General features: G+C 41.1%; 2 protein-coding genes across 2 annotated transcripts; one reads left to right on the top strand and one right to left on the bottom strand.

Moving 5' to 3' along the window:
* Position 1: 1 nt before the first annotated feature.
* Positions 2–6,425, bottom strand: CUNH22orf23 (chromosome unknown C22orf23 homolog). Its single transcript, XM_044441014.1, has 6 exons — positions 6,190–6,425; positions 4,311–4,373; positions 3,524–3,709; positions 2,777–2,908; positions 1,358–1,458; positions 2–1,113 (listed from the first exon to the last, which is right to left on the bottom strand). Exons 1-6 carry the CDS (start codon positions 6,293–6,295, stop codon positions 1,003–1,005), a joined length of 699 nt encoding a protein of 232 aa, XP_044296949.1. The 5' UTR covers positions 6,296–6,425; the 3' UTR covers positions 2–1,002.
* A 1,597-nt stretch (positions 6,426–8,022) lies between these two features.
* POLR2F (RNA polymerase II, I and III subunit F) lies at positions 8,023–14,341 on the top strand. The gene is made up of 5 exons (XM_044441304.1): positions 8,023–8,209; positions 10,015–10,084; positions 10,604–10,734; positions 12,511–12,582; positions 14,176–14,341. The coding sequence occupies exons 1-5, from the start codon at positions 8,190–8,192 to the stop codon at positions 14,264–14,266; spliced, it is 384 nt and encodes a 127-aa protein (XP_044297239.1). The 5' UTR covers positions 8,023–8,189; the 3' UTR covers positions 14,267–14,341.
* Positions 14,342–23,400: the final 9,059 nt, after the last annotated feature.

Below are 23,400 nucleotides of genomic sequence, written 5' to 3'. Positions count from 1 at the left end.
ACAGCAGCCAAGGGCTACACTACACTTGAATGGAACAACTATGTTTGGTCTTAGGGTGTGAGTTCTCCAGTCACATCTAAACTGGAGTATGGGCTGCACTTTCTTCAGTGAAACATTGTGAAAGTGAAGGAGCTGGATGCTCCTCCTTTGTATTACCTTGTGTTCGATTACTTTTCTGTCAGCCCATTTCTGAGGCTAATAAGGAACTGGACTGGGCCAAAAAGTGGTTCAAGTGGCAGGGTATGGTGAGTTCAAGCACGGAAGAGAGTGGCTTCTCTTGCCCCCACCTTGTTGTAGAAGTGAAACCTCTCTGCTTTAGACATGAATGAAGCAGATACATAAATAAACAACCCATCATATCCAGGTTGGCCCTGACAAATTCATTTATATCCACAATCTCACTGCAATGGCCAAAGAATTCAGAAAAGAGGGGTCATGACTGAGTAAAGTGCTCTGAGACCTGCCCTCTCTGTGCCAGCAGCCACAACTATCTGCTGTGCACTAATTAAACACAGGAATTCTAAATGAGAAATGGGAGTGCTACGCTCCACTTTTAGGTGAACACTACAGGTTTTGGACATCTACCAAAATGTTTGACCAGAATTGTGTTTGGATTAGAATAAGCAGAAAAACAAAATGCTAGAAAACAACATACCGTTATTCTGTTTTGGAGGCTAGATAGGTATGCTGAGATTCTTTCATTTCTGCCTGGCCCGCTAAAAGAAGAAGGGCATATCCTTACTATTCTCTGCCCACAATCAAATGGCTTCATTTAAACCACATCCCTGAAAAGGCCTCTTTTGGTTAAATGCTATGAACAGAGTGTTTCTAATCTAAGTTCACAACACACACCCCCGGAGACTGAAGCACTCCTATAGTTGTTTGCCACTAAAAGGTCAAGACTGCACCATTAAGACCTGTTGATACAGTTTCGCAGAAGTTCTAGTTCTGGCAGCAGAAAAAACTAAAAACCCAATAGCTGTATGCTAAGCCTGGAAATAATTACTGGGCTTCTTGAGAATTAGGCTCATTGCCTACATTGAAGGATTTCGCCAATGCCTCTTTCAGTTCAGTGCTTCTCTGCTTGTCAATGATCTCCATCTCCCGCAGCTTCTGCAAAAAAGCAGAGAAAAAGCAGAGGTAAGAATGCTAGAAGCTTTCATTTCCTTATAACATGCAACTTTCACAGTTAAAGGCTTATTCCCAAAAACACCATGACATTTTTTTCAAGAGGATCTCCGTGCCTTATACATACAGATACACTGACCTCCCAAGTTTTTTTCCTACTTTCTCACAGTTGTCGGACTGGAACAGTAATGTTCAATCCTAAAAACATCAAAATACACAGACTAGATACCTGTGATATTTCAGTGAGAATAATTCCTTGGTAAAACTTGCCCTGTCCCAGAGCCTTCATCTCTGCCAGAAACTTCTGTCGATCTTGAATTTCATTCACCACTAAGCATTGAAAAAAAGAGAAAGCAATGGGTAATGATGATCCTGAGGGCAAGAATGCCTCAGAACTTCTTGAAGTCTGAATTACCCTATTTCTCAATTGTTAAACATTGCATTCTCACTTGTATGCTGTTTAAACTTCGAAATGACTCTCTCTCTCCTGGAAAGAACACTTGCTGATCGGATACTCAATACACGTTTTTGGTACATAGTGATATTTATGGAGGACTAGGCTATCAGGACTAGGCTACTAGCTCTGATAACTAAATGAAGCCTCCAAGTTCAGAGTAAATATGCCTCTGAATCTGTTCCTGGGATTAGAAGGCAGAGTACAGGAGGGGAACTGGTGCCCCTCAGGATGATTGGGCACAATCCTATGGCCACTAAACGCTCTCTTGATGGCCAGAGGAATGGTTGGAGTCCCAGTGCTGAGTTCTGACCACCCTCACAGCTTGTACAGTTCCTTTTGCAGCACTTGTGGATCTGGCACTAGGAGGTTATTCCAGGAGTAGAGGAAGAAAGACATTCTGCCAGGATACTTAGAATGCTGGCAGTGCCTCAGCCTCTTCTCACAAGCAAAGCGAAAAATCAGACAGCTGAAATTGGACATCCATGTCTTTTACAGGATGGGAAGCTTGCCTCTGTGAACCTCCCATACCCAACTGGATGCCCATAATCCTTGGAATTTGGAGGGTTAGAGGTAGCCATATTAGATGGCTCCCTAAATGGACATTTGTGCTGTCAGAGCAGGTACCTTCTGTTTTTATGAGTTGCATATGAATTGCTTGTTCAAGTTCTTGTCACAGGTGGGGTATCGTGGAGAATTTCTCATGCAAATGGTATGTACCCCACAGTCAATTAAAATGTCAAATGGAGTTCTGCACTGTGCACTCCATTTGCACAAGGGACACAAGAACCCATCCTATGCAATTCCCACCATGCCTGTCTTCTATTTTCATTCTTATTGCATCAGGCTATTCTGGTGCCATCATAGGGAACAGTCTGCACTGCAGCTAAAGCATTGCTTATGTGGCAGAAGTTTCCTTGAATGGTGTTATTCCTGTATCAGAGTTGTGCTCCTATTGCTGTACTGTTCATCCCAGAAGTAGAAAATATATTTTGACAGTGCAAATAAACCTTCACACTCAGCCACTGGTTTGTCAGCAACACTCTATCTGTAGAGCCAGGAAAAGACAAAATCCAACGACTGCTTCTCTCTGACCAGTTTTTGTACTCCAGGATAAGAGAGATGCCTCCCTAAACTGCAATATACAGAGTACATCAGACTGAAAGTTTAAACCAAATAGATTCTTTCACATACATTCATCAAACCTGTCCAGTTCTGGTACCTCTTCTTCCACCTTGACTAGCATCTTCTGTCGTGGTTTTTCTACCTTATCTTTCCCTGTTGCTAAGATGTTTTGGAGTCTTTCCTTCTCCTTCTCCAAGTCTCCTACAAATTCCAAAGAAAGCAGATAATATAAATCAGTAGGAGACGTGCTTTTTTCCTGCTGTGCAGCTGGGCCTCTGTGCTTAAGCGCTACCCAGGGATCTTGCATAGGTGACCAATAAAAAGCAGGCATGCTAACCTTGTGTATTATGTAGACTATACATAATAGAAATGATAAATACTTGAGGATAAATGTTCTGACACAAAGCAATAAACAGCTGGGTTTATGGGAGACAACCTGAACAGCAAAGTTTGGTGGGGGAAAATGATAATAAAACAGGACAGGGTTTGCCACAATTCACATTCACCTGAAAATACAATTCAATGGGGCTTACTCCAAGGTTAAGGGTATATTTCAGAGAAGCAGAGTGCAAACTAAATTATCACACTGAAAATTTCAGTGTGTGGGTTACATTTCTGCTTACCTTACTATATTGGGAAGCACTGTAAACGGGGAACTGCAAAGATAGCATTAGTGCTAGTGTAGTGCCTTAGAACTAGAAGCCAAGGTATACCTAGTTGAAAATTTGTCTCTGTCATACATTATTACTGTTACATAGTTCCCTTTTCCTAGTTAGCCTGTGGAGCTTAATCATTTGCAAAAGTCTGCTTGCTTACGAGTGGCTTGGGGCCTGAATTTTTCTCGGGTATATGCATCGCCTGCCCGGCAGATCTCAGCAGGCCGGAGGTGAGGTCTACCATATGAACTGATGGTCAAAACAACCCTTGGTGGTGAGACTGGTTTTGGAAGCTGTGGTTCTCTGCTGGATGTTGGGCTGCAGTGGGTAGGCAATGAGTCACCTCCTGGAGAAAGAAAGATACAGAGTGGAAGATAGGCAGGCAGGCCTTCTGACTTGCAGATAGAGAAGTGACAGAACCTATCTAGTGGGGACTTTTAAGGTATTCCTGGTCTGAAAACCAAGTGGGCCTGGAGCTCAGGTTTTAACCAAATGCCTACATATAGCCATATGGAAGTACACTGCAGACACAATCTCTCAGCGGAGGTTCTGGAAATTAGCTTGGCTGTGAAAGCACATGCATCTAACAGGGATCCAAATTATTTTGATTCACAGCTTTTATTAAAAGCTTCCAAAATCTATTGATTCAGTATATACTAAAGAGCCTGTTCAGGAGGAACCCAAAACATAAGAGAGCTTCATTAAGGTTCTGGATAGAACTAGAGCCCATTAAGCAGTCATAGTCTGTGACTTACTTTAATTTAAATTCTGTCTGACCTCTTGAGCCTAAATATATTTCATTTCCAAGAAGGTAATTTTTTTTGTGGTGGGGGGAGTCAGAGATTGTTCACATTGACTGTGGCTGAAACATATTTAGAAATCTGGAGTAATAACAATTGACTTTGCAGCTAAGCATAAAGGAAAGGTTAAATTCAGGCAGAACTCACGTTTCATGCAGTTTATAAGATGACGTTGCTGGAAGTTGCTAAGTTTTGATTCTTCCATCATCACTGAAATAAAGAAGATACTATCAGTAAAGATTCTCATATTTTCACCTGAGAACCCTACATATATAAACAGTTTCACAAACAGCAGATAGGAACTTCCAAGCCCTCAGAAGGTTCTAAGAAGAAAGTAGCCCAGGGCTTAAAGACATTTATAGTGAGGGACAGGGGAAACCACCACATAATTTATTTTGTTTAGGATTAGAATAATTCTGTAAGCCATCCAGAGATGACAGTGATGGATGGCCTATACATTTTCATAACTAACAGGGCATCCAGTCCCTGGGCAGCTCCATGTGATTCCTCCAGGCAGCGAGGCTAAGGCTTCAAGCCCCATCCCTGGGAGAAATGCCCTCAGGGGCTATTATCCTGCTGCTCTACAGAAGGGATTCCCTTGTTGGCATGAACCAGGAGTGGAATCCCTCCTGTTACTTCTAATTGCAGAGCAGCCTTGGCACTGAGGCTTGCCTGTGCTAAGAACAGCCACAAATTAGCCCCTCAAGTCAAAGAGTTGTGTCTCCACAGATTCTATGGCATATTTGCCCACATTTCACCTTACATAATCTTACATAACATAACCCTCAAATATATTACCCATCAGCTCCTAGTGATGTCAGTGAGTGAAACAGTGATTACTCATTAAGTTCAAAAGATACTACCTAGTTAAAAATTAATGGATTGATATGTATGTAAATAGGCTTCTGTAATACAAAAATCCAAAGGACAGAGAAAACTTTATTATAAGTTTTAAGAAGTATTATTCATGAACTCTATCATCAAGAAGCAACTGATTTGTATTTATAATACTGTAGTTCCATTTAGAATTGCCAAACTGGGGCTTTCCAGATATGCAACTTCAGTCATTCCAAGCCAAGGCCTTGCTAGCCAGGAATGATAGGAATTGCAGCCCAAAACATCTCGAGTGTACTGGCTTGGGGAAGGCTGGTTTAAAGCCTATTTACATTTCAGTGGGGCAGCTGTGTGAGAAAACTGGTTTGTGTTGCTGCAGAGCCAGTGCAAGGCAAATGGGGTATGAGCATCTGGCTCCTCCTGTATTAGGAACTAGGGACCCTCAGGGCAGCTTGTGCTGGTGTGCCAAAAGCAGCTTCTGGCACATCATGGCAATTAAGCAAACCCTTCCCGGCACATGCTAGGGAAAAAGGGGAATCAACACAGGCTTTTCCTGATGTTGCTATTCTTAAGCCTAGGCTGTATGGTTTATAATTCCAGTTTGCACTGTAACAGCATTAAAAAAAACCTAAGCAGTGGTTTCAAAATTCCAACATCACTTCAATAATACTAAACATTGCATATATTTTTGTGGTCTTGACTTGCAAGGATGGACTTGGACAAAAGTTCAACAGGGCATTTGCTTTCAATCCCTTTCAAGTTTGGACTGGCTATGAAATAGCTTTCTGAAACTTTGGAGAGTTGCTGTCAATCAGTGCAAGCAGTACTGAGATAGATGGACCAACTGTATATAAGGCAACTTCCTATGTTCCTATAACGTGCCAGATTGCATTGTATCTGCACTTGCTGCTGCCTATAGTGTAGATGAGGAGAAAGCTAAACTGCCAATTGTAATGTTTACCTGCCCTTCTGCAGAACGGTGATTTCTGTGATTCCAGACTGTTGGAAGGAAGTAATTTAAATGTGTTGGAAAGAAACTGAAGACCCACATGTATGAGAATGCATTCAAATGGAAGGTTATAAGGGACAGTATAGCAAAATGGTCTAGGTTGGTAAAGCAGGATGCACAGTTGCTGACCAAGGGCTATAAAAGTTTGTTCTTACTTTGGCCTCTTTTTAACCCTCAATTTACCTTTTAGCAGCTCTTGTGTTTCCTGGCAGTATTTAGTCACAACAGGAACATGCCAGAATCCAGAGCCTTTTGCTACAGCTGGTGTGGTCCTCTTTTGGGAAGTCATTGCAGCACCTTGAAAAAAACAGTGGAGAGATCATATTTTTGTAGTTATTAGGATGACAATTCAAAGGCACAATTCTTTCTCCATCCTCCATCCTCCACAGCGATAGTTTGCCAATTCCAAGATGGCCAATAAAAATAAATTTCCCCTTTTCTCTGCGATATTATTTACTACTAAAAAAGATTAAATACATACTAATATTATTATTAGTAATATTATTGATTACTTATTGAATTTTATTTGGCCAGGGCAGCTTATTTTATTCTACTGTATATATTTTAATTGTTATTGTTTTAATTTATTGTGTATTTTATTCGATGTTGTGAGCCGCCCCGAGGCTTCGGCAAGGGGCGGCATAGAAATGTTTTAATAAAAAATAAAATAAAATAAATACTATCAAAATACACTTTGAGAAGATACTGGGACTATTTTCCCTCACATATAGGTTCTGTTTACCATAAATTCAGACAAATCCCATGCATATTTACTGTTTACCTTGTGTGCTTCTAGATCCAATTCACAGTGCTTTTTTTTTTTAAATCTTGAAAGGCTTTCAGTATCTGGGATCCATACAGCAGAGAATGTATTTTCTTTTTAGCATTCTCTGTGTCAATAGTGTTCCTTAGATGATCCTAAGCTTTGTAACTTGTCACAGTGGGAGATGTAAACTGCAGTTGCTTAAAAGAGTTTTTACAGCAAATGCAGTTGGAGCATAGCATGATTTCAGCTACAAAGTTGCAAATGTTTAGCTTCCAGCTGTCTTTTGGCTTGGATGTGCAAATGTGTTGAGGCAGTATGTTTACTGCCTGAGGCAGTAGATGCTGCTTTTGTGCTGTCCTTTAAAAATGCAGTTATATTAAATATTGGTTAATTTGCTTTTAACTTTGTTATAAATGCATGTACATAAACATAAACATATTTGGAATTAAGTCCCACACAGTAGGGTTGGGGCTAACTGTCAAGAAAATGGATGCTAAGTGCACAGCCTTTCAAACTTAAACTGTTAAAATCAAAATAGGCCAAGACAGGGTGGTGGGATGAGCTTTCCTTACACTATCGGGTTTAGCTCCACTCATTCACTTGAGGCAGCTATTGATGCTGTACAACTCTGCTTGTGGCACAACAGAAGGGTTTTGCTTAAATAGGTATCATGTGCATAGCATGTAGAGCCATCGAGTGGGTTGTTCTTGCCTTGTGATGTGAGGATAGACTGAATTTCAGGATATCCAAACTCGGCTTCTTCCTTAATCGATTGAAGCATTGAGTTTCTTATGGTATATTTAATAAGACCACTGTAAAATCAATGACACTTTTTCTTTCAGCATGAGGAAAAAAACAAGGCACCCAGAGTTTCTGGTGCCGCACCATAATGATTGTAGTCTACTAATTAGCCTAACCCCAGAACGTTTTGACATCATTGTTCTGTTCAGTTCAGTTCAGTTCACACGCAAAGCTGGAACACCACTGGGCGCTATCCGTTCTCCTCCGCCATGCGACCGTTCAGACGCCTTCTATTTATCGGGTAGCCCTGCCGCAACCCTGATAAAAGCCCGTCCCTCGCTGGGGCGCGCGGCACGTGTGTTTGTGTACGGGGGGTGGACGGGGGGCTCTTAAGGGATTGTATCCACTCTTACCCAAGCTGGCGGCTCCCGTTACCAAGGCAACCACCTCCGGGGTCCGCTTCCGCCGACCTTTTCTTTCCCCCGGAAGTGCTTGTGGTGAGCCTCATCTTCGACAGAAGGTGTGTGGCGTTCACTTAGAGAGGGCTGTTGTCTTTTTCCGGGAGAAGGGAGCGGGGGTTCGGGGGTTTTTTCCCGCGTTCCTCGTGCGGCCCCTTCTCCCGTCATAAGGGGTTGCTCTCGTGTGAGCCGCGTGCCGAGTCGGGCAAAGGCGCAGCATGTCTGACAACGAGGATAAGTAAGTGAGGGCGCGCGTGGCGAGCGATGCTGTGAGGGAACGGAGGGTGCTGAGGCGAGCGTGAAGGTCGCTTGGTTGCGGTCGGGAGCAGGGAAAAGAGCTGCAGGGGGTTGTTGTAGGCCTTGCAGGGTCAGCCCCAATTCCCGAGGGGAGAAATATTGCATGGGAGCTCAGGACGTCGCACATGGTTGTGTCCCGTTCTCGCCCCTTCCCCGCCATTCCCCGTTTTAGCCTCTCAACCACACTGTGAGGTAGCCTTGGCCGAGAAATCAGTGACCCGAGATCACCAAGTGAGGTTCTTGGCTGAGGGGGATCTCAATACAAGTCCTAGCCTGCTGCTAACCGTTACACCCCAGTTGGACAGGTTTTGCCTGTTAATGCTCACTAGATTTGTTATCAAGCTGCAAGTTGTCATAATGATGGGCTTCGTGCACTGAGAAATGAAGAAACTCTGCATGTGTACATTTCATTGAGTGAATGTCCTATAGTTCCTCCTGGCTTTCCATTTTAGAGGAATGGAGGGACTGTGAGAATAGAGTACATTTCTACATGGATATCTGTGCCACTTAGTATACATAGTGGCAGGCATGATGATGAGCTCCTGAATTTACTTTGTGCTTATTACTTTTAAATTTCTGGTTCTGTGAACAGAGCCTCAGTTTCTTAAGCCTCTAAAGTTGAAAGGAATCCAGTGGGTTATGTTAAATCTTGAAACAGAGCCAGTGCTGTGCAAATTTGCATTGCCCCTAACAGCTAATCACTACTTACCATCACTACCAACCTTCCCTCAAATCTTCTGGGACATGCAGAAGACTCAGGAAAGAAGAAAGGGACATTCTCCTTAACACTGGGACTTGGAGACACTTTTAAATGGCAAGAAAGATTCCGGCTTGTACCAGGGAATTTGGGAGAAGGACTTTTTTTCCTCTGACCTAATATGACAGTGAGATCTGTTCCAGCCCTGACATCTCTGATACATAGAGGACTGGGGGAAGCAGAAGACACTCACTTTGTGGGTGGTTTGTGTTTACTACTAGCTGCCACATTTCTGGCTCCTTGAGAAGTAATTGCAGTATATCTCCACTAGACAACTGTTGGTTCTTATTAAGTGTTTTCAAGAAAGAAGACTTTCTAACTCTTGCTCTTTGCCTTTTTCCTTTGCTGATTTTATAGCTTTGAAGTCAAAGGCCAGTATTATGTTTTCTAGGCCTCAGACAGTCTTGTAGGGTTGTGTGCTACTTAAAAAAGCAGTTTGAAGATTTCACTGGGCTGGGAATACCCAAGATTTCTAGGGTGTGGTTTTGTGGAGGCATCTGGAATTTGCACATGTTTATTTATTTATTTAGGAAGCTTCTATGTCACATGTTGGTGACATGTAGATATTCTCACATGTTTTGAATGATCGTTTCTGTAGCATTGCTGAAAATGGAGTGGAAGTGATAGAGTTAATACTGTTTGTAAACATTTGACATACGAAAAGTAGAATGAATTGAGGAGGAGTAACTTAAGACCAGCAATATTCATAAGAGTAATATCAGTTTTTTCATTTCTCTTATCCCAGGAAAGTTGTTGGAAGTTTGTCAAAGGACTGGGTAAACATTGCTTTGTGTTGCTTTTACACAGACTCCTGCTGTTGCAGAAGTTTGCTCTAGATATATCTCTTTTCACTCTATAGATAGCTATTTAGATAGATATTTAGAGGATAACGGGAATAAAAACAAGGAAGATATTGCTTGGATATAAGGATGGCACAAGATCTGAGTGCTGGAGCTTTGTACAAGTCTTTAATATATTTCTTTCACCAGTTTTGATGGCGATGATTTTGATGATGTGGAGGAAGATGAAGGATTGGATGATCTGGAAAATGCAGAAGAGGTAAGAAAGTTTAACTTGTGATCCCCTGAGCTATGTAAAAATCATAACATGTACCTGCAGTGTGTGGGGGGTGGGGTCTAAAATGCTTTCCCCCCCTCATTTGTGTATATCTGTTGACCCAAAGATCTGATTCATGCTGTGAGAGTACATGTCTTCTATAACAAGTTAGAAGTTAAATTTAGAGAATAAGAATGAATCCTTATCTGTAATCTGGCCTGCATGATTTCAATGCATAGTGTGGATAGCTTTTCCTAAGCTCAAGTGTGGTGAGCACTTTAGAAAGTGGTTAGGAAACAGGTTTTTGTCTCTTAAGGAGCACATTAGTTCCAAGTTTACTTCCTATTTTCAACTATATGTATTAGTCAGATAAATATTTTCACCTAATGGGGTGCTCTCTTTCAAAGCTTTATTAATACCCTTAAGTTAATTTTTATAAGCTTGAATTTAATTCTGTATGAGCTCTCATGATTCATATCTAATATATATAACTGCACATTTCTAATTCTTTATGTTATGTAGGAGGGTCAGGAAAATGTGGAAATCCTACCATCTGGAGAGCGGCAGCAAGCAAATCAAAAGCGGATCACTACTCCTTACATGACCAAATATGAGCGAGCCAGAGTTCTTGGTACCCGTGCCCTCCAAATAGCGTAAGTATGTTTTTGCCCATTGTATTAAACAGGAATGGAGTAATGGCCAATGAAATTCTGTAGAAATCTTTTTTGTATTTAAATCTGTTTCCATCTGGGACCCCATCTGATCTTTCTTCTTTCCTTCTCCCTGGAAGAGGTGGTGTTTCAAAGACAAAATCTCCAAACTGAAAGGAGGAGCAGGTATAGGGCATTTGCTATATTCCCCAGAACTCTAGGCTTTCTCTCAAGAATGCATGTGTATCCAGCTTCCATTTGGCTTGGGAAAGTTCATCAGAAGTTTGTTCACATCACTTCAGTGCATAATACAAGAGAACTGTATCCAGCTTCACACACAGTGGATTTTTGGAAGAAATGCAATATGATTAAGGAGTGGCAGACACAAGGTTGCATCTATTGTAACATCTAAGGTGCCGTCATGTTCCCCCACTCTGAAAGCATTTTGTATGAGCATATGAAACTTCATGCCTGTTCTGTTACTCCTGATTATTGGTTCCTAGACAGTTTCAGTTCCTTATGTTCTGCTCAGGAAAAGGTATAGATCTGTGATTCTAATTTATTTGTGATCTTTGCATAACACTTAACTGTAAAAACATTCTTAAGCGTACATGAACAGTAAAATCACATTGAAAATATAATTAAAAATAAAATATTAAAAACAATGCCTGTTACTGTATCATGAATTTATTTTACTGTGAATATGAAAAGTAGGCCTATAGCTGTATCTAGTGGCTAGAGTCATATAGTGTGCTTAGTTCGATTTCTTCAAGTGTCAGAGGCAGTATATGCCTCTGAATGCCATTTGTTGGGAAACAAGTGCACAAGCATGCTATTGCTCTCATGTTGCACTTGTTCTCACAGCCACATGTGGGACCAGAATGCTTAACAGGATAGGCTTTTGGTCTAATTCAGCATAAGTCTTATTACATTCTTAAACTGTGAGTGTTTTTAGAATTTCATTGTGTCAGCTAATATGAGAGGTGAATACAGCAGTGATTGTTAGTACACTGGAGAAAGGGAAGCTTTAGGATGAGGTCCTGAAAGCACAGTGCTCCATGTGTGTTGCTTCATTTCTGGGGATACTTGATAAAGCCAGAGATTGTGCTTTCTCCTCATTTAACATTCTGAAGGTGTTGGAAGGGAAAACTTTCTTTCTCTGTTCAACATTAGGTATTTTGAAGCATTATTCAACTAGAAGTGGAGAGCTTTATCGTCCAGTGCTTGAAAATATTGTCTCTTTAGAGATCCAGGAAAGAACATAAAATCAGCACAATGCTCTTGAGCCTAAACAGTATTATCTCAAAGCTTTAACAGGTAAAAATTTGAATGTAATTCTTAGATACAGAAGTTCCCTCGCCTGCTTCCCTCTTAAATCAGTGGAAGTTCCACAGGGCAAACTTGCTGTCAAGATAATGTCCATGCCTGAGAACTGTGCCCCACGCTTTATTTGGTTTAACTATTTCTATGCTGTTCAAAAAAGGTGCTGCCACGGTGGCTTCTAAATTAAATCATGTATAGAATTTAGGAATTGCAAAAATATAATTGAAACTTACTAAACAATAACAGCAGGAATCATTAAATGGAATCAGCTACAATAGCAGCAAGTAGCAAGTATAAAACTGGACTGATTAAAAAAATTAACAGCAGGCAAAAGTTGACAAATTGAAAATGGACAAGAAAAAGAAATTACTTGCTGCATAAAACTCAGAAGAGATATTTCACTATTCAGTTTATCCTTATTACTGTAAAGATTAAGGATGCATTTTCTATCCTCAGCATGTGTGCCCCAGTGATGGTAGAGTTGGAAGGAGAGACTGACCCTTTGCTGATTGCAATGAAGGAACTTAAGTAAGTTGCAGTGATTCTTGTCATGTGCATGTGTGTGTGTTTTTACTTTAGAATGCCTTTTTCTCTCTAGCCCTATTCAGGTGTTCTACTTGTTTGTAGAAACAACATGTGAGCAGGACGTTTGAGGAGAAATAGTCTAGCTCCACTCCTTTCAACACTGTTCCTGATGCCTTGCACAAATTGGAGAAGCAGGTTCTACAGTGGGAAGCCTCCTCTAGTTAGGACTTCCCATGCAATTTAGAGCATGCTATTCCTGGGTTCTAAATTGCACTGGGAGCCTTCCTGAATAAGGAAGGCTCTCTACTGCAGACATTTGCCTCCAACACAGAAAGTGATAAGGATGTGGTGCCAGGGCAGTCAGCCCTGCTCTCACTGGACACTTGTAGATTCTACACATGCAGAACACCTGAACAGAGCTTCTCTTGGCCTTGAAACAGGAAAACTAAAACAAAGTATTTCTGAAAGCATTGTGAGAAATACAACTTCATTTCGTAAGTGTTCTTTCTCTCTTAATTAAAAGTAGGAATAAGTACGCTGTTGTTTCACTTAAAGATTACTTCTAGGATTTGTTTACTAATTTACTTATTTTAAAAAATGGCTCTACTGCTTTCTGATGGAAATTTCCTTGGTGGTAGGTTTTTGAATAGTTCATTTTTATAAAGAATGGCTAGTGTTCAGATTCTAAAATCTACAGGAATTAACTAATAGGCTTTGCCCTTTCCTCTATATATATGCAGATTTAGTGCATGTATTTTTTTCCCATTTATAACTAGGCTTTCTCCATATAATGGATCCCAGATCTGGCTTTCATTTTCTGCATAATACACCATTTCTACTCCCATGTCTCTGTAACTTTACAAAAACACATTTTTGTATATTCCCAAGCAGTAAAATACCTAAATGTTCTTTGCTATTTGTTTGAGCTGTATGGAAGCTATCACTGATTTGTTGATGCCCTCAACAGGAGATCATGATGAGGGTTTTGCTACCAGATGCCATTTGGGATATTACTTATGACCATAGTAATGAATTCTTGTGATTAAAAAAAAAAGAGTTCCATGTTTTTACTTTTCATGTGCTGCAAGATTATGTCTGATGTCCTGGACAAATTCCAAACAGCTAATTACATTGTTGACCTAAAAAGTCTTATTTAGGTTAAACTGGATTTGAATTTCTTTCCTTTCAATTCAGAATTTCTTTCTTTCCTGAATTGTTCACTTTTCCAAGAGGTTTTAACAGCTATTGTATTCCATGCAGAGGTGGGCCTTTTCTGTAGTTGATGAAGTATGTGAATGCTTCAACACTGTTAGGTAGGTGTGTTACAGATAGGCCAATTGTAGAGAACACTTGTTTTACTCCATGAGGTCTCTACTCAGTTGCTTCTTTGCCTGTTCTTTGGGAAGTTCCTCAGACAGGATTTGGCACTACTGAGTAGAAAGCATCTCTTGCCTAGCTTTGCAGGCATGGGAGTGAATTCAGTATTTTGCATGATAAATTTCTGTAAACTTTAAATGTGATATCACTTCAGCAAAGTACCCCTGCATGATGCAGTCAAAGTCCCCTCTTCTATACACATTTTTATTTTCTTTGCAGAGCACGGAAGATTCCCATAATTATCCGCAGGTACCTGCCAGATGGAAGCTATGAAGACTGGGGTGTTGATGAATTAATTATCACAGATTGAGTGGCCTCCCTTCTGTGTTCCACCATCTTTACAGCAGCTTTTAATTATTTTGTGTAAATAAATACTAAAACGGCACTGTTCATGGGTTTTTCTTGTTTGTTTTCTGTCAAGTTTAATTCTGAGGAGGAGTAATTTTTTCTCTTTCTGTCTGTCTTGGGCTGCAGCCACCTAAGGCTCAGCCTCCCATGCACCTCTTTCTTTTGAATCCAAGCTATTTTGCTTGTTGTAGCACTTGCAGAGCAAAATGAAGTCCCTGCTCCCTTTTAAACATTACATCTGTAACCTAGTAGAGGGAGGGCGCAAGAGAAGCTTCCTCTGTGTTTGTCTCTGACCATCATGTTATACCTAAGCAATTTCAAAGGGATCCTGCAGCTGCCAGACTTCAGATACCCTCTAAGGCAATTGAGAGACCCCTTACCCCCCTGACCTACACCCTTTTCTAGGGGCCTGTAGTAGAGGAGACATTTCTGTTGCTTGCCAGCAGACAGACATGTCTTTGTGCCTTGGAGCAAGTTGCCTTGGAAACCCCCAATTTCCCCTCTGATCAGGGCTGGTTCTGTGGGCTTCTCAGGAGTATCACAGAGCAACTCTCATCAAATCTCCCTTTGTTCACTGCTCCTGTCCTGGCTTCTTATCAATCAACAGGATCCCCTTACAGTGGCTGATCTGCAGCAGGAAGCATAGTTGCCTTGATGCATCTTTACTTAGTGAGGCCCTGCTTCAACATCTGTAGGTATAATTTGTGCTTTATAATATGGATGTACCTCTTTCCCACTGCTTCAGTACTGTCCCAGCTATAGCCTTGTTTAAACACATCTGGTTGTACCATTGCAGAGCATTACATGCATCCCTGAAATAGCAGGAAGAGAGATTCCTAATCTTTACCATAGTAAATGTATTTATATTGAGAAAGAAAGTCTGTTGGGGGCACCAATGGTAAGTGTTGTGGTACCTTAAGGATTAACAACTTTTTAATATGTCATTGTTTTGCTGTGATTTGGATGCAAATCTCAGATTCATCAGAGAGTTATGTACTGCATTAGATTCCAGATTTTTACTGATGCATTAAACTCTCATGCACAAATTGCATTTATTTGTACAGGACATTGGTATTGAAAACAACTAATTTTAAAGCAGCAGGCATCCGTTCAATACATGTTTAAAAATGCTACACTGCAAACTTTTAAAGACAGTAGCAACTTGTAAAAATATTGGAAATAAAATTAACTTAAGGACACAGTCCTGTGGCTTCGTGACATCATCCAGGAAGCCATAGGATTCTTCAGACTGAGGGCTGAGCCCCTGTCCTGCCTCTTTACAGTTGGTGTGGGAAAGGTTGACACTGGCTGCCCTCATCCCCTGAAGTCACAGCTGAGCAGGAGGATAAAAGGGGCAGGTCAGGAGGAGGCTGGAGCCATGGACTTAATTCCATTCAGTGTCACAGCCTCCCTCCCTCCTCTCCCCAGCTTTAGCTAGAGGTCTGCAAATGTCTTTCTAGAGAAAGTACCTGGCATGAAGTTCTGTGGTGATGGAGGTTGTCACAGCTGCATCTTATGCCAGGACAGGATGCATGTATGCATATATATGCCATAGGAGCAATAGGGTTGCACACTAAGTTGCTGACTAGAACTTAAACTTGAGCCCCGCTAGAGTTTCTTTGGCAAAAAAAGCAGGTGCCACAACAGAAATAGAGGTCTTGCCCTCTGCTTTTACAGGGTCCAAAGGTAAATGATAAGATACAGAACAAGACTTAATTTGTAGATTCCCCATGTGCATGGTGGTACATAAGGAAACAGGCACTTCCCAAGTTATGCCAGATCCTTACTTTAAAGCTGGTGCATTTAACCACTTATGGTTCAAAGGCCACACTCAATTTCAGAGGGTCTTGGGGTCTGTTCCAGTGATGGCTATTGCCAATAGCCAAGGTTGGTATGGTCAGAATTCTAGAAATGTGAATATATTTGAGTGATATGTTCTTTCTTAGAGTTGCTATTAGCTGGGCAGCTGCTTTCTGTCTACACAGACTCCAAGTGTAGAATTTCCAAATACTCATCAGTGGCAACATTGTTAAAATTGTCTAAAACAGACAATAATATTGCAGAGCTGATAGCAAAATTCTGGTCTGAAAGGAGGTATTGAATTGCTATCTGAAGCAGTTAAAAGATCTCTTCAACCAGGGTTCTCCAACCTATCACATAATGGGCATCCATTTAAAAAAAATTCTGGGTTTTTGTCAATATGAATACATGGATTTGTATCATATACAGTAACTATGTCTCAGCTTTAACACATGTTGACCAAATATCTCAATAAATATCCATTTGGAGTCTATATAGTGCCTGTTCAGATATTGAAAGTGTATAAAGACCTCAGTCAATTGAATTATCGGTGAATGCTTATCCTTCCGATCTGTAATCAGTCTTTTAGCTGTCAAACTGGTATAAAGATTCCATTTCCCCATGATTGTTAAATGTCCATGAAGAAATTAAAAAAGCAGTTACATTAATGAATGTTAAAGACCATGCCAGACCAACATTTATAAGGGTAATAGCCTCCTCCCCAAAGAAGTAACTATTGGACATTGTCAAAGCAACTTTTTAAATTAGCTGTATTGCACTGCCAGCAATTAGCTAAATTAAGCAATTGCTTATTAGGGAAATATTGCAGTGCCTAACAGTCATAAAATAAACGTTTTTGCTGTATAACATGCAGTTTATGATGCATAGACATGACAGGTAAATGCCAAAGCAGCAATCCATTGATCTGGCATTTTGTTGTAGTGCCCATAGTAGTTTCTCAAATTCCAAATTGTGCTTATGGGTCCAAAAGGTATACCACTGCTTAGACACTTCACCAACTGACCATTATGGAGTAAGGGAAGGTCAAGGGCTACTTCTTCATTGTGGAAGTGAACCTTTTGGGAAGAAGAGCCCATGGCAGAATGAATAATATTCTATCTGAAGGCCCTTGGTTTGTCAGCCATCAAAATCAATCACTTGTTAGAATTCAGTATCTGTAGATTGGTACTCATTTAGCTCATTATAATATCCGTGCATCTCAGGAAACCAACTGCTGCTGCTGAATAAATAAGTACTAGAGTTTCATCAACATACTTATAATACTACACTCCAAAATTTTGGGCAACCTCTCTTTGCAGCTTTTTACAGATGTTGAAAAGTGCAGAAATGGTGGAACTCTCTGTTGGGCCTTTTTCTGTAGAGCAGAAGTTTTAGTTTTCACGTGTGATTCCACATGGACAAATTAAGAGCAGAACCACTATAAACCACCCCTTTTGTTGAACTCTAGACTAGGATTTCCTTTCAGGACTGCTAACCCCTTCAACTGCACCTCAACCTTCTTCTTGACTACCTTGTTCCCAAGGCAACAACCACAGTAATATGGGTATATCTGGGAATGTCTTTTTCAGTTCATGACAGATAATAGTCTTCTTTGAAGTTGCAAACAGCTTTCCTTTTCCATTGTAGAATTCACTATAGATATTAAGAATTTCAGTCGGTCATGATGACCTTTCACTAGGCAATAAGGTGAAGCAAGTTGTTATCCAGTGAACTTGTCTATGGCCATATGTCTCATAATGGAAGTTAATCCCTAAAATGGTCTTCCCCAAGATGGCACCAATCAATGTGTTTGACTGTAACTCCCACCAAACCGAGTGAGCATGGATGCTTGGAGTTCTCATGCAAAACATCTGAAGGGTGTTAGGCCGGGGAAGTTTAACAAACAGATTCAGTAGACATCTCCACAGGCATTGAGTAAATAATAGTATTTATGTTAGACCAGATGCAAGTGACTGCAATCAGGAAAAAGTTGAACAAATTCATCATAGTTGCCTGGAACACAATGGTAAACCCAAGAGAAGTCTGGCTTATTGGAGTCAGTGAAGAAAAATTTACAGTTAGGTCAAAAGACCAGAACAGTTTTTAGTTCCAGTAATTAACCAGGCTACAGACAGCGCACACTGGGCATTTCAGCCTCCAGGGGAAGCCAATCTGAATTTATCATCACCACAGAGGTGCAGGATTTATAGTCTCGTGTCTTGACTAGGTAGTGATCTGTCCGGGGCAGCAACACAACTGAAACTTGGAAGTTGAGCACATGTTCTGCATACAAAAGGGCTCCGGTTCAATCCCTGATACCTCAGGTTGGGCTGGAAAACCCCAAAAGCCTTAGGCAGTACTGAGTTTAATTATCCATTTTTCCAACCTAAAGTAAATAATATAGTTCTTATATTCCTAATCCATGTGGCTAATACAGAAGAACTTGTCCCAGCCAAATTTCATACATTCAGGGTGAGGTCAAGGTGGATATTGAAGTGCTCCTGAAGAAAAAGCCACCACTATCACGTTACTTTGGAAATCCAATATGACAAGAGTGGAGTAACCTTTTTTCCGTTGTCCTTTGCATTTTCTTGGGAATATTTGTTGGGGCCCACATTCTTGCTGTGGGCAGGACAGAACCAAGTAGCAGACCATACACAGTCTAAAGTGAGCAAGCCACCCTCCTTTTTTTCTGCCCCTGCTTCCACACCCTCTTCTTTTCCTCTCGGCTTTTTCCAGAGGTCTAAATGGATTCATGACTTTTGAAATGAGGCTGATAACCACATGTTGTCCTGTAGCTACTGGTTGGCCACACCTACATTAATAATTTCTTCCAACATGCAAACAGAATTCCATGAAGAACACTGTGACTTTATTTTTATTTAAAGAGGGAACGGCTTCAGAGGCAGCTTTGTGAAATAGCCATTAAAGAGATAAGATAGCCAGCTGTCAGCACCAGCAAGCAGTAAAACTACAAGGAATATGTTATGTGCACACAGCAACCTTGCCAATAAAAGGTTAATCTGCAGAGTTATAGCTTGCAAGCTGCCTTGCCCTCCCCATTCCCCTTGGTGTTAAATCACGTTGGCGTGATGAAATTTCAGTAATGAAATGTGCCTTTGTGCGATCATTTTGGCATTCGTGATGGAGCACGGGAGTCGTTTTCTTGGTCCTCTTAAAAAAATAGCTTCTTTGTTTTAATGCTCCCTACCCCCACCCCGGGGCCCAAGCCTTGCATCTCTATCAGATACAATTAAAGGAATAGCTAAGGACTCCGGGCCACTCCCACCAGACTGCAAAGGGAATGTGCAGCCCCTTTATGTCCAGTGTAGAAGCTGGTGGGTACCGGATCCTGCTTTTGCTGTGAAGGCAGAAACATTGCTGCTGGCACTGACTTCAGCCAGCCAGTGACTAAGAAGCACATCACCACTCCCTGAAACAGCCTTCCCTGTGGGGAAAGTGGGGGGCACTTAGATTAGGCTGGAAGGATCTCTTTGACCATCTTTGCTTTTGTTTTGTTTTTTTTGTTTGTGGTTCCTTGTTACCTTTCAGCTGTGGCAGTCAATTTTTGGTAGTTTGTCATGTATGCATTTCCCTAACCCAGATCTCAAGATATGCTTCCCAAGACCTAATGTTAAAGCAAGATTTGGAACATCACTCTGCTTTTAGCCTCCCACCCCCCACCCCATTGACCATGTTTTCATTTATTTTTTGGAGATTATTAGAGGGCATGTCTTCATGTACACTTAACCATAAAGTCATGCCCTCTTAATTTGCTGTATCCTTGTGGATTTGAAAAGATGAAGTTAGATCTGCTAATTTGCCTGTGTCTTCAAAGAAGACTCTTTTCCCAGATCCTTTACTAAGGCAAGATGGTTATATAGAAATAAGGGAAAAGGCCTTCTCAGTGGTGGCACCAAGACTTGGGAATCATCTCTCTAAATGCAGTGGGCACCAACACAACCATCTTCCCAGCCCAGCACCAAATTAAAATTTATTTGCCAAAGCATTTTCAATTTTTAAAACTAGTTTTTGCATAGTCCACTCTGCAGTTTTTATGTCTCTGGTTTATTTTATCATAATAATTTTTCCTGTTGCATTGTATTATATCCGTGGTCTCTTGTATACCACTTTGGTATGTTAGGATGAAAGACACTATGAAATACTTCTACTAAATAAATAATAGTCTGCCAGAAAAGTTTACACCATAGTAGCCCAGTTAAGGTACAATCCAGTATCCACTCACCTGGTAGCAAGCCCTAATTTATAAGATTATGCTATTGTGTTTTTGATCCATAGTCAGGGAAGTGTTAAGAGTCAAGCAGTCACTGCCTTTACCCTTTCCAAATTAAGCAGGAACTTAAGTTCTGTCTCATCTTAAGTTCTGTCTCCAGCTGAAGGTAACTGAATGTGTGGATCCCACTCCTCTAAGGCTTTTTCACTAAGATCCAAGAACAGTTCTTAATGTGTGCCGTGTTCTTTCTCTTTCCTGTCAACCTATTGCTTTGCAATTCTGTTGCTTCTCTTCCTCTTTGGTACAGCATTGAGGCAGGTTACCTACCCTACTTAACTGAGACAGGCTTCCTACCCTACTTTCTGTTGCCATGAGGAAGGTACAGCTCAAATAACTTCATCTGGTTGAGTATTTAAAACATTGGAACTGAAAGGATCCCCAGTTTGCGGGACAAGAGCCAAAGATTCCCATTAAAATCAGTAGGGATAATGTCACGCCAAACACGTAACCTACTCACCCACTGAATTTTTGCATGTGCCCACACACAGAATGATTAAATAGTGTGCTCTGCTGTGCAAAACGTGGCATTTTCTAACTCTTCGATGACCTCTGGCTATGTATCTCCTTTTCTTACTTTGCTGCCCTTGGTCTTGTAAGCAGCTATTTCAAAGTGAAGAAAAGATGTGTCATCATCTTGAAAGAATTGCTGCAGGACCATGAAAGTGATGGAAGCCTGTGGAAACCATGCTTTGAGCTTCTCTTGGCTGCTATGCAGCATGACAACTTAAGAGATCAGAGGGTCTTCCAGGATAGTGTGGTGGTTTGAAACAAAGGAACTATGGTTTGAAATGGAAATGTTGTGGTAAGGAGGGAAGAATGGAATACTGCTGCTGTAAGTGAAGGTTTGGTGGTGCTACATGTGCTTTTGTTAAAGATTCAGTCTTAACTGATGAAAGAGGCAAGTCTCTGAGTTTGCACCAAGAAAAGAATTTTAAGTCAAAATAAATTCTTAAAGGCATTAGGAAAGTGAAGAAAAATAGATGATTGTCTCTCTCCAGCTATTACTAGAATTGTAAAGTTACCCAGTGAACTTGACTGAGAGTAAGTTCACAGAAAGAATACAATTCATAATTAATTAAAGGCACAAGCCTATGCATAGGAAGGAAGGAAGGAAGGCTGGCTGGCTGGCTGCTATAACTCCCAGCATTTCTCCAACTATGCATTCTGGCTAGGGAATGCTGGAGGTTTTAAGACTTTTTTTTGGTCTGAATATCTGAAAATGCACAGGATTGTGTCTCTACTGAATTACTTCCCACCAAAGACCATGGATGCTCTTATGAAAGGATTAGGTAGTCTTGGGAAATTGCCATATCAGTTGCCATTATCCCACCAAAAGCTAAAAGGGTGCCTCCATATACAGAAGCAGTTCATTTTGGATTACCACATGAACTTGAATGAAAGATGCTTCACGTTACTGTTGGGCCTTGCTTGTGAACTACCCAGCAACATCCAGGTGACCATGGCTGGAAACAGAAGGTGCACTCTAGTCTATGATTGTGCATGTTTATTAAGGTAGGCCCCTGACCTTATCCAGGAAAGCAGTTCATATGTTCTGTTCATGTTCTTTTAACAATGCATAGGACACATATATGTGATCAAGTAGATTATATATGGAGTGTAGGAACGGTATATTCCTCTTTCAGCCCCTGGGGGCAGGGGCTGTGAAAATGAGAGCAATAAGAGGAAACAAATTGAAACACATAGCTGAAAGTTTTAAGTTTATTATTCCATACATTTGATGCAAAGTTAATGGTGCTAGGACAACACAGGGCTGTAGCGCTGGGGACAGGGAAGGACGTGCTACTTGCATAAATAAGGGTTCAGAGCAGTTAATAGATTACATGCATACAAGCGGTACAGGCATACTACATCTCCTTTTCAAACGCCATGGAGAAGCATAATCATCCATAGCCGAAAATGGAGGCAAGCATAATATAAAGTTCATAACTTTGGGCAGGTTAGCCTCAGCCATCTCAGTTCAAAGGAGTTGGGAAGAGCAGCACATACTCAGCCTATACTGTGGCTAGTAGTGGGCCCATCCTCATGGACTTGCACAGCACCTCTATGTCACTATGCAGTATTCATGCCACCATGCTCTTACTCGTGGCCAGGGCTGGCCTAAGATGTTTGACTGCACGAGGCAAAGGACAAGGTGGGGCTTCCCTCCCCACAGTTCCATGTGCGGAAGACTGGTCTTTGAATCTTTCTTCAGCACCGGAAATGGGACTGCATCCTCCACCGCACCTTTAAGGAAGCACACAGCAGGTCGTGTGGCACACGCTCTCCTCCTATGCCTCGCTGCCACTCTGTCTAATGGTAAGGCCTGGCTTGGTGATGGAAGCCTTCAAACTGACATGCTTGGCAGCCCTGAGGCCAATATTGGTTTTGGAAACTGATACAGACAAGCAAACCCTCACACAGGGCCACAGAGAGGAAGAAGGCAGGCCTCAGCCTAGCTGGAGTGGTCACTTCTATTTGAAACCTCAAAAGGGAATGTGAGTTTATTTGAATTGTGCATAGCCAATTCTGTCTGTCTGTCTTCTAATGCCTGCTTAACATGAGCAGCACCAACAATGCCTTCCTCGGTGTAGCACAGGTAAAATTTAACACAGTGATTACAAACATGCTGGCTCTTTCATTAAGCAGGGCAAGACAGCCTCTCGTTCACAGCAGATTTTAGAGAACAATTAGGGGGCAACTACTGGTCAACTGTTTTACTTACTATACTTTTACCATCGTTGCGAGTTCCTCTACATGAACCATTTAACCCAGAGTATTATCAAGGCTTCTTCCTCCAATTTTCTTGATGGGGAAAGAAGGAAGAAAGTCCTTTTATGCAAGATTTTTTTGTCCAGGGTTTTTCCTCTGTGCTTTTTTACACGTTCCTATGTGTCCCATTCCACAACACAAGGGGGCACTATGGTAAATTTAGATTTTATACAAGGTTTCCACATCAGATAATGGCATAATCCATTACATTAATGGCATAAATATTACATTAT

Source organism: Varanus komodoensis, unplaced genomic scaffold (assembly GCF_004798865.1).
Source record: "Varanus komodoensis strain SLA01 unplaced genomic scaffold, ASM479886v1 scaffold39, whole genome shotgun sequence".
In the NCBI taxonomy this organism is placed as follows: domain Eukaryota; kingdom Metazoa; phylum Chordata; class Lepidosauria; order Squamata; family Varanidae; genus Varanus; species Varanus komodoensis.
Note: the sequence above shows the minus strand (reverse complement) of the source record. Positions and strands in the feature narration are given on the sequence as shown.